The 12,301-nt window shown below is 33.0% G+C and overlaps 1 protein-coding gene across 1 annotated transcript; it reads right to left on the reverse strand.

Annotated features, from left to right (window-relative positions):
- Positions 1–871: 871 nt before the first annotated feature.
- Positions 872–12,301, reverse strand: LOC137831255 (1,4-alpha-glucan-branching enzyme 3, chloroplastic/amyloplastic). Its single transcript, XM_068638851.1, has 21 exons — positions 11,828–12,301; positions 10,984–11,055; positions 10,656–10,720; positions 9,841–10,500; positions 8,862–9,034; positions 8,648–8,737; positions 7,622–7,697; positions 6,426–6,533; positions 5,968–6,058; positions 5,675–5,776; positions 5,255–5,357; positions 4,409–4,546; positions 4,226–4,297; positions 4,040–4,144; positions 3,674–3,751; positions 3,484–3,594; positions 3,001–3,081; positions 2,630–2,734; positions 2,378–2,463; positions 2,227–2,281; positions 872–1,470 (listed from the first exon to the last, which is right to left on the reverse strand). Exons 1-21 carry the CDS (start codon positions 12,121–12,123, stop codon positions 1,438–1,440), a joined length of 2,700 nt encoding a protein of 899 aa, XP_068494952.1. The 5' UTR covers positions 12,124–12,301; the 3' UTR covers positions 872–1,437.

The following is a 12,301-nucleotide window of genomic DNA, read 5'->3' on the forward strand; positions in this document are numbered from 1 at the left end:
AAAAATATGTATTGTTTTAAGTGGCATACCAACAACTTTTAGAGACAAATTTAAAAGTATTTATATCATGGTGAAATAACCTCAAAATTCTTTTTGGAGTTGAACGTTCCGACGTATCAGCCGGGACCATTCCCTCCGTAATGGAATGCATCAATCCTAAGTGGGTGTGATGAAGATGTCTGGAATGATACCGTGTAGTATTAAACATAAAACTCAAAAGAAGAAGATATTTTAGCTTTGTTGATAATTTAATCATATAAATAAAATATTAAGTAACAAGAAACTGAAAGAAACTCGCATACCATCGTCTTCCATAATAAATGTAACTAATTACTCTAAGAGAAGATCTTGATGTTGATTTTATTAATGGGGATTCTAATAGATCAAGTGTTAGTTTTATTAAAGACATGTTTAATATGATTTTTTTGAGAAATGTTGTGACAAATTCGCTTTTGAATAATTAAGATACAATGTATGATTTATGTATATTGAATAAAAAATAGTATTTCAATACTGATTTGTGGTGGTTCTTATCTAGAATGATGTGAACTAATTTTTATATTCCAAAAGTGACTATATTCTTGGATTTATGTACATGTGTATAGAAAATCATATACATCCCTTATTTTCTTCTAGTAGTTCTATCAATAGTTTTTGTAATCTAAATTATGAAAAAGATGTTAGCAATGTGAAGTAGTGTTCACATATTTTGTGACAAATTAACATAGTTTGAACATCTTGAAACAAAAGCAAACACTTTTTTTGTCTTTTATTTTAAAATTATTTTTATATAAAAATGTTTAGTTTCATTTTCCCCATTAATGTAACAACCAAAATGCATAATACATTCCAAATATTTCAAAACACCTCATTTTGAATGTAGGCATTCTTACAATGCCTTTACTTCCCTCACTGTAGGGACTATTGCATGCACTAAAAACCAACAATTCAGTCCTTATGCAACTAATGACTTTAGCTACTGCAGTCTACAATCACTGTCCTTTCCTTTATGAATATAATGTTAGAAAAATCCTATTACAAATTCATCCTCTTTAAAACCACCTCATAAGCCTCAAGTAACTCTACACAACCTAACATTGCCACATGAATCAGTATGGTTTGCAAGCATGATCCTAGGTTTATGTAATTATAACATGAAGTGTTCATATTTCAATTAACATCTTGCATCTTTATAAATTTAGGATCCATAGCCTGAAAGCTTTCCCATGGATTATAGTACAATCCACAAACCAGCTGTGTTAACCTTGGAAAGATTACCCATTAACCCTTTCAGTTGACATCTGCACCTTCATGTAGATGTAGTACATGTATGCTGAGGGTCATGCTTAATCTTATACTTTTCTTATATTGATAGATATACCAAAGAGCATTCCATGGAAAAATGTGAGAAAATCTGGCTGAACAAATGCAGTGAGTCTATATTCTCAAAATCCGTTTTAACTTGTAAACCTGAAAAGGTAGAAAGTTCTTATGATTAGTACTGTCAAGTGTTAAACACAGGTAGTCAATACAAAGATATGCATATTCATGCTCAAGGATAAAGGTATCAAAGATTAAGCTTTAGGTCCAATAAAAATAATTATTTGCTATTAGTTTTTATAAAGCAAAAAAGTTCATGTGTTGGCCAAATACCCAACAGATAGCTCTCTTCTATATTTCAAAAGTTTCTATTAAAGTTTATTTTATGTCTGACACATTGTTGAGCTGGCCCTGTACTGAAATGAACATCTGATTGAAGGTTTTGCAATGAGTAATCCTAATAGTAGTAGTATAATAGTACCTCGGTTTGCATTTATAAGCAACAAAAAATTGAACACACAGACTATGGAAATCAGTGAACTGCATTAAATTTACTAGTCTCCATTAAACTCTTCCTAAAATGAATGTCTCGTGAAACAAAAGATGTTTTTCCTCAGACATTTGAGAGGATACCAAACTGAAATTTCAAAAAGGTTCTCCTATGAATCCACACATCACAAGAGAACAATAACTATAACAAAAAATTATAGAGTTGAACAATATCAGATGTGATTAGTTTCTCTCTTCTTTTTTCTTACTGGTGATAGTTATTGAGACCAAGTAGTGGCTAATGCGAACTTAGAAAAATGACTTCAACTTAGATATATTTCAATTATTTGGTTGCATAACTATGATAAGCATCTTGTCCTTGGGAATAAGCTAAAATGTAACAACAAAATTATCAACCTGAGCAGTTCTGCTGGGTAGTGACACCTCTAAGCAGTTTCGAAGGCCATCAACTCTGTCAATAGTCAATAAATTGGTTGCACACATTAAAGATGATTATCCTTAACAGAGAGAAAAGATTACAGGCAAGAGTTTCAAAATGCATGAGTACCTTTTGCTGATAGTTTTGAGAAAATACTGGTTTTCTTTAAGTTTTCCTTGACCGCCATACTTTATTTCATCTGTGTTCATAATAATCTGCACCATCAAAAAGTGCCAACAAAAATTAGTTCTCCCTTCAGAGGGCCAGAAGTAAAATGGTTAAGTTTGGCCTTCAGACAGATTAAAATATGCAAAGATAACAGTGCATGGATAAAAACAAAACAACACAAGTTTACAAAATTCATCATGAAATGAAACTTACTTGATACTCCCCAGCTTCTTCTACACCTATGCTATAACTATCATACGACTCTTTTGGATGAAAATTGAAAATAAAGACAAGAGGACCTCTGATATAAGATATGACCTGCAAATAATAGTAGTGATTACTTTAGTACATACATTAATTGACACCAGTTGGCATGGTATAGTATTAACAACACAAATATATAACACAAATACGCCATATGCTTGCATATATAAACAGAAGAAAACATGGTTGACGCCATCACACAAATGAAGAAAAGAACATATACCATTGAACGGTTGGTCACTGGACATGCCAGAAAGTAATGAAGATGAAAATTAGCCACTAATTATCCTAAAGGGAAAGGAATACAAAATTCAATATACCATTGAACTATCATTCACATGGTGAATGTTTGGAAAAACTCGTGAGAGCACTCTCTGATTTTCATCAAGCTTCATCATGTCCTGAAAAAAGTGGACAGGTAGTTTCATTGCTTAGCATTAGCAAGTAAGCCATAATATTATATGAGATAAGTTAACAGTCACATTAGTAAAAACCATCGGATAAGGATATAAAAATAAAAATATTATTGAAAAAAAAAAAAAAAAGTGGTTGTAGAAAGATCTTGAGAACCCATTATTGAATGAAGCAAGGAGGGGGAGGGGAAACATGGTGAAACTAATGTGGGACTTTTTCCTTTTGGAATAGTGCATAAAGCACAACACTAGCAGCTTATACTGTTTATGAATAAAAAAATATTTGCAAACTCTAAAACACCATTTATATTGATGCAGTTCAGATTGGACCAATTCAATATTCCAATTAACTTCCAAGAACACAACTTTTATAGCAAGAGATTAGATTACCTTATCAAAAGAAAATAAATCACGGTGAACTCCATCTTTGGCCAAAAGATCCCAACAACGATTAGCAAGCAAATATGAGTTGTTGTTGCTTGATGATGGAAATTCAACTCTCTGGAGCAGGCAAAACATCAATACATTATCAGAGTCACAAATAAGATTAATATGTACATATCTAATGAGTAATTCATACCTTTGGATGCCCAAATTCATTACCCATGAAGTTCAAATAAGCACGACCACCAATTGTTAACGTGATCAATCTGATCATCTAGCCAAAAGTCAAGAAAATTAATGAAGATAAAGAATGATAAAAGTTATAGGAAAAGTCACATCACATGATATATATCTACCAGAAACGAGTCACTTTTAATATAGAAAAAGAAAGAAATTTTGGAAAAAAAAATCAGAAGCAGAACCCACAGAATTATTTATGCTAAACCTACTGCATAGTTAGGCATGTTTTAACAAACAGGTTGGAAACAAAATTTTATTCTCAATTTCAAAATCCTTGTTTACAATTCTAAATAGTAAATTTAGAGGATAGTGAACAGCATACTTTATGCAGTGAAGATCCCCTCAATAAAGATTCCTTATAGTGATGTGAATTCTCATCTATTTCGCCGAACAATATTTCTGCAAATGATCGCCTTCCAGATATGGACTGGCAGCAAGAAAAAAATTAAATTTAAAAGAATACAAAGAAGTAAGGCTCATAGTTCTAGAAATTGAAAATGTGAGTTACCTGGTTGTGATTTTCCGCATACGTAAGCATCTTATCAGCATATTCTCTTTTGGAAACTAATGTGTTAACAATCTACAACATTAGAAGTAACAACAACGAAATTATAGAATTTAATAAAAGAACAGCACCAACCAAAAAATTTCATTCAATGAAGGAATGATAAATTATAGTCAAGTATACAACCTTAGTCATGTTCCATTCATAATCAGGAACACTATCAAGAAGAGTTGACCACATATCAGGCACAGAAAGGTTGACATAGTAATCAAATCCAAGTCCACCTTGAGAAGTGGGCTCACATAATCCGGGATAAAATGTTGCCTGAGCAATAATGGATACAAAAATTATATTATACAAAGCAATATGATGATCTCAGGATAATGACAGCTAAACTTAGAAAAACAAGCACCTCAAAGCTTGCAGGCAAGGGAAACTAGATGAATAAATGCAAATCAATAAAGAAACAAGAGAAAATGAATGAATAAATGCAAATCATCATGTACACCTAAGAAGATATATTAAATAATTAACAAAGCACGTTTTCAGTACCCCAGCCCCGCCCCCAAGAAAAAGAAAGAGAAACATAGCAGATAGTTTATATTTTACCTTTATTTGTTATATCAGCTTACTGAATCTTGACAAATGTTCATCTTTTCAATAGGTTAGCCTTCTTGATGAACCGTTTTAAAGAACTAAGCCTTCTAACAACTAGGTGGGGCTAACTACATAGATTAAATGATATGAATGAGATATAAGAAAAACCATCTCCTTTTAAAAACCCATTTAGAGTAAAATTTCTTTAACTGGTTACTCCAAAAGTTTATTTTAGTCTTCCTTCATTCCTTTTAGTCACTCTATCTTGCATTTGACCATATGTGCAACCAACTAGCTAGCAATTTGGAAGCATGCACATAGTTCCAATTCACAATAAATGCCTACTTGTTTTTTTCACTCTTAAGAAGTGTGATGCACATAAGTATGCAAAAGCATCTAAAATTCTAAGTAAATGAAAAGAACATAAATACTTACATCTTCCGCTATTGTGACAATATTTGGGTGAAGAGAATGCAGTATCTCATTGGCTAGGATAAGATATACTAGCGCATCCTTGTCCACATATTGGTTGCAATACCTGAATGAAACTAACATTTAAAATCAATACAACTTTTAATATCATTGTTTATCCTATTTTAAAACCAATCTGAGTAATACAAATCAGTTGACTTGACATTCTGCAAATGTCAAGTTGTATCACAAGGAGAAACAAACAAAAAATTGACAACCATACAAGAAACCTTAAAGAATCTTTTGAAACTGTAAAAGTACAATAATAAAAATGACTTCAGAAACAGCATTGGGGTTCAAGCAACGTCTTGGAACTAAAATATCTTTGTAAAAAACAACCAAAACTCAGGTATAAAAACCAAATAAACTTTGAAAAGGCCTTACTCCTCCAAGTCTCCAGTAAAAGAAGCAAAACCGTTGTGAGTGTACAGCATAGATGAAACTGAATGAAACTGAAATCCATCAATTTGATACTCTACAATCCACCTGTTCAAACATCAATTCATGAGTAATTTAGCATATGTGAAATGAAGAAGCAATAAACAAATAATAATAATAAACCAAGTTCTGTATAAAATAATTAATTAATAAACCAATCAGGTAGAAAAGACAATGGCTCAAAGAGAAAACTACAAGTGTACTCTACATCGCTGTGTTTACTTTGCAATTGCATATACCAGTTCAAGTTTGATACAAGGAAATGCAAAACATCAGGGTCGCCATATTTGAACATTCTGGTTCCCCAAAATTTGTGTTGCCCTCGTTTTCCTATTCAACAAGGAAAGGTGAAATCAAAAGTGGTATTTACAGGTATTGAACTGATGGCAAAGCTGAGCAGGAAAAATCAATACATTGTCTTCTTTTAATAAGGAACCAAAAGAAATATCATACACAGGAAACATATAAAACTATCTCATCGGACAACAAAAAAGTTTGTCCAAACAGCATGCCTGACCTTTTAACAGTTGTTAGATAGTCATGTATTTAAAAAATTTAAAAAGCAGAGATGAAATTTAATATATCAATAATTGACATCAGATAACAGAGAAAGCATCATTCCTCATATAACAGAGGATGACAAGGGAAAAACTTGCATGTGACTAAATAAAGAGGTTTCAGCAGTATGAACAGCTACCGGAACGAAAAAAACAGTCATTTGATCCATCAAACATTGATAATCCGACCATCTCATCTGCTGCTGCATATGAATGGACAATTTCTAAGAAGACGAGCAGCCCTAGTCCTGTGCAGTCAAAGGCAGAGTTAGAAAAATAGTCTCGCACAACAAATACAAAGAGACTTTCGTCATTATATATTATACATTTGTTATATTTATAGCATTTACTGCAAAATCAGGAAACGTATGTCCTGGGGCAGTAACCATTTATGGCTTAACTTGCTTTTTTGTTTCCTGTCTTCTTTTAATTTAGACAAATATCCAGTTAGCTTGATGGTCTCATGTGAAGGCTATCCTTCTATTGTAATGAAGGCAAATAATTAAACTAGTATAACTTATCATGCTCTTTCTATCTCCAAATTTTAATCTTAACAGTTAAGATTAAACTCTACTCACTATAAAGGTTTTGGGTGTGTACAGGATGTTAAAAATGCCTGACATTGTGCTCTCTTTCCACAGGATTTTATTGTACTTCACAGGAGCATAATTCCAGGATTTTAAGCCGTTCAAAATGATACAGTAAATGCATTAAATAATAGTATGCTCAAGTATCTCTTGTTAAAATTCATTTAGTGTTCTTTGGTATTAGTGTCAAGGAAGTTGCACTCATTTAATATTAGCCTAGGAAACAGTCTCTACTAAGTCTATAAAAGAGGCTATATGTGAAGAAGATCTTGAATAACCTATGTACTACATACATTTGACTAAAATATAAAGCATTCTCATTCTCTAAATATTCTGTTTCTCTCGCTTTCTAAATTCAATATAAGCATCAACACATTTCTATACCAACAACTTTAAGGATTTTGCTAAGTTGGACTTATCATTTTGAGTTAATATTTTCTTTCTTTCCTCTTTTTATTTTCTTCGTAGATTAAGGAGGATTACTGATCCACCTGCTTTTGTGTTCTCCCCTTTCAAAGTGAATTATTGTTATATCCACAAAACAAAAAACAGACATAACTGAATTCAAAGGACATATCAACTTAGATCAGCATCTTATCACACTTCAGTTCACTGAAATTTCTTTTTGTCAGAATGGCAAAAACACACTTCTAAGAGCAAAGAACTTATCCAATACCTTAAAAGCTGCAATCGTCAACATGGTCAGTACAAGCAATAGAAAACATCAGTACAGCATAAAAAATGCTTACCATGGGCCTCATCAACTAATCTCTTGAAGTCCTCAGGAATACCATATCGGCTACTAACAGCAAAATAGTTTGTAACCTGCACCATTGGGTCAATGTTTGAGCATGTCACTAAAGGTCAGAGGGGCAACAAAATTCTAACAAAACTTATAAACAGATATAAGTGGCATGCCAGCATATACAAGGTGTGCACATAGTTTGTGTCAGTATCAAGGCTTAAAAGATAAAGCATGTATGGCTTTTGTACAATTCATACACATAAGCTATTACAATCTGGTTTGTCAAATTGCCATCAATTGCTAACAACTTTGTCGTATATATTAATATTTAATAGACTTAATTGTAGTTTTGGTCTCTAATTTACAAAATCTGCAAATTTGATCCCTAAATTTTTTTTGAACCATTTTAGTCCCTTGATTATTAATTATCCATAACTTTGGTCCCCCGGCTTCTTTTTATCCAATTTTGATCCCTTAAATTTTAATTTTCCATAACTCTGTTCAAATTTTAGTTTTAAAAATATACAAAATCACTATCAAATTACATTTAATAACAACTCTCTAAATTGCTACCTTTTTCAATCCTGTAAAACCCACCAGTATCACACGTTAAATCCCAATCTCATTGTGTCATGTGTCTAAAGTAATAGAAGATTGCGGTAATTGAACAGAGTTGCAAATAATTAAAATTAAAGGATCAAAATTGCATAAAAAAATTCTGGGACCAAAATTACAGATAATTAAAAGTCAATGGTATAAACTGTGGGAAAAATATTAGGGACCAAAATACAATTAAGCCTATTTAATAACACTTAACATCAAAGATTTATTAGGTGATTCTCTATATTCTCCTAATTCAAAGTCGATAAAGCCTAGCATGGTTTCCATAACCTAGAATAGAAGCTTCATGTACAGGTTTGAACCCATGACACTAAATATTCATAAACGTAACTTGAAAAACTTTAAAAGAATCTTAATCACAATATAACAACAGTGAGAAAAATAAGTAAGAATTACAGCATTAACTTACTCTGTAACCAACAGTAAAATAATCCTTATGTTCAACAATTCCAATCAGCTGGATGGCATTGTATCCAGCATCCTTAATGTAAGGAAGAACCTGCATTGTGTATTGAGAATATATAACAACAATAAAAAATCAATGGAGCCATTTACAAATATAGACATGGAAGATATGTATAATGGAAAAATTATAAATTCCAACCAAAAGAAATGGGAGAAACCTCGTCTGTGAAATCGTTGAATGAGGATATTTTTGGATCAGAACCACTAATTCCAACATGAGCTTCGTATATCCGCAGGGATGTTGGTACTTTGGGACTTGCATTTTTCCATTTGTATGCTTGCTCAGGGGGTGGTTCCCAGTGAATTGCATAAGCTTGCCTCCCATCAACCTCTGGAATACATTAAATCAGCATCATTCACACATTCTTTTAACACAAATCAGAGGACCCCCATCTCCATCTTCCAAAAAGAAAGTGACCGATGGTCCGGACAAATTTTTCAATAAGCAATTTTAGGAAAAACAATAAGAAAAAAAATGAGTTTCTCCATAAGCTAAAATTAGTTTATACAAAAGTTACTTAAAAGTTTAGAAACATTATGTGAGAAGTTATATATTTTAGCTTATGCATACGCAAATTTTAACTTATGAAGAAGCTTATTTCCTTTTTTCGTTGTCTTTCTATCTATAAGTGCATATAGAAAAGCTTGTCCAAACAAACCCAGGCAATCATGCCTCTTTCCTTCTTTTTTTATGTATTTGGGCATAGCATTCAGCATTTATTGTCTTTTCATAAAATTGAACTTAAAGTAAACATAGAGTCATAGTTTTTAAGTTCTATTCAAACCCAAAATTAACATTAATTGAAAATAGTGTACTATATTACATAGAAAAATGAACAAAACTTAATAATATGGAAATGGTGATAATATATGAATTTATTTCATGGGTATAAATTTGATCACCTACTAGGATAAGGCTTTTGTTGTTATGAGGTATAAATTTTATACTCTCTAAATAAATAATGCCCACATCAAGGAAGCTATGAACATATCTTCCAAGTCCAAGATGCATTTTAGCTAATATGTATGTAGATCTTTACAAAAGAAACAACCATAAGATACTACACTCGACCAAATATAATTCTAATTTATATTCACAAACATTAAATAACTTCTAAGAATCCATATAAGATTTACCTGGCTGCACATATGTAGCCCAAGCAGGCACCCTTTCCAATGGTCCATTTGGAGTGTTGAAGTAGACCCTGTACTTGCTACCATGAGGAATGCTAGGACTATACTTTTTCATCCAAGCCTTCCTACCTTTACGTGTCTCAAACCAGTATGCTATAGGAGGTTTCAGAGAACGCATTTTCTCATGCCATTCAGGATCAACTATAACATTATATATGTCATACTCCTTGCCACTATCCATCGCAGCAGTACGGGAAGGTCCATGCTCTGCTGCCCATGCTTTGTATCTTGTTTTTGGATCTGGTACGTCCGGTATGTCCTCTATGGTTTGAGGTCCATTAGGACCAAATATCTGCTCATATAACTTAACTGGCCCTTCATAACGATTATTTAAGTAACGATCTTCTCCTGGTTCCCAGTACTCATCATTTGCTTTCTTTAAGATCTCTTCCAAAGTGATACCACTATCCCCTTTATCATAATCATCTGCATAGTTATACATTTGAAAATAGTATTTATCTGGCTCTTCTCCCTCTCTCAGCTTATCTTGAAGAATGATAAACCAATATCCATAATCATCATGACCAAAGTAATGCTCTCTTGCACAATTTTCTGTAGGTGACCAATCATTGAAGTCACCAACAATTGCACAATAGCGAGCCCCTGCATTTACTAGCTTGTCAAAAACCAAGAAACTGTGGACACACTAAGAAATTATTGTAGCTGAAAATAAACAAGATAAACTAGACTACACATTCAACATTAGGATTTTGAGAATTGGAAAGACCCCAAAGGAAAATATATGGGATATGTCAAACCTGGAGCCCATTCCATATAATCCACACGATGTTCTGGATGACGATGCATTCCCAATAATTCAAACCTGGACCAATACACGCACATATTTGTAAAATTAATTAACACTGAGTTACTAACAATAATTTCAAATATCATAATTCCATGGCAAAAAACTTCAAGAACACACAGGAAACATAAGATACATAACATTATTTTTCAAAACTATGGTTGATGGAATTGATAAAAGTTAAGACCCATTACAAGGAATAATGCTTAGAGCTGAGAGAACCAAAATGCAAAATTATGTACCAAATTACAAGCTTAAAGCCACATTATAATGGAACTAACCCAGAAGCTAGAATCATGAAGTTAGCGTGCCGTTTCAAAATTTCATCTTTGATGTCCTTCAATATTTTATACCTGCAAAACCCAGCAATTAACATCTTATATCTTATAATGCCAAACATCAAATTAGAGGCAAAAAAAGGTGCCCAACATATCCATGTCATTCACTTGGACAACCAAAATAAAAACGAAATAGTTTCCCCTCATTTTATTTACAAATAAGTACCTTAGCCCATGCTTCATAAACTATTCTTAGTCTCAATGACCCTCTTTACTTAAACCAAACTTTCCCAAATTTTTTGTAGGAACCCTGAACAAGATTTTCCAAAGAAGGGATCTGACTTTTTTCTAAACGGAGCTAGTCACTTTGAAGAATAAAATTAGTTCAGTGTATGTTTGATCATAAGTTGGGAGAGCTCAAAAAAACTTTCCTTTCAAAGCAACAAATTCTTTCTTTTTTATTTTGTCTATTAGAAATGGGGGATGTGTATTACAATTCCTAAAAACACTCTACCAACTTTTCTCCAAACATAGCCTCAGTTCTTCATGAAAATAATCAATAGTTGATATCACGAACACACACATAACAAAAACAAGAATGTGCTGAAATATGAACACTTAATTTTCTCATTGAAGATTAAAATTAATGACTTTACCATCACTAACACTAAAAGAGCCTAAGAAGCAGAGTGTGAGTGTAATATCATGTGAAGAGAGTGTCAGCACCCCACTACTAAAAAATCTAACTTTCCATCACAATCACTAAAACCAAACACCCCAGAAAAGCCGAACGAAAATGCCACCAAACACGACCCAACTTTCATTTTAAATTTTCCAAATTTCATGCCTTTCACGGAGGAACAGGGCAAACGCTTTGTGGGAAATGCCGCGTTTTTCGAGAAAGCCAGCAGGGTCAATACCCTTTTCGCCATCATCACTTGTGGTTTCCGTTTTGGTCTCTGTCTGTTTCTTCTTCGGCTTTTGGCGTTTCTTGGGGTTCTCGGAAGCAGCACAGGCCGTTTTTGTTGTCGTTCTTGTTCTGCGTTGGAAAGTGAGGTTTTGGGGTTTGGTTTGGGAGGGAGGGAAGGAGGTGGCGGTGGTTGGAGGGAAGTAGAATTTGAATGGGATTGAAAGGGTTGACATTGTTTGATTGGGATAAGGAAGAAGAACACAGTGAGCACTATGCTCTGTACTCAGTGTTGTGTTGCCTTTGGTTACAAGAGAGGTTTTAGAGTCCACCTTTTTGGCAATAATCTGACAAGAGCAAAATAGAAAAGAATATCTTCTGACTTTCAATTCAAAAAATAATATGAAATGAAAA

Source organism: Phaseolus vulgaris, chromosome 6 (genome assembly GCF_000499845.2).
Source record: "Phaseolus vulgaris cultivar G19833 chromosome 6, P. vulgaris v2.0, whole genome shotgun sequence".
Taxonomy (NCBI): Eukaryota; Viridiplantae; Streptophyta; class Magnoliopsida; order Fabales; family Fabaceae; genus Phaseolus; species Phaseolus vulgaris.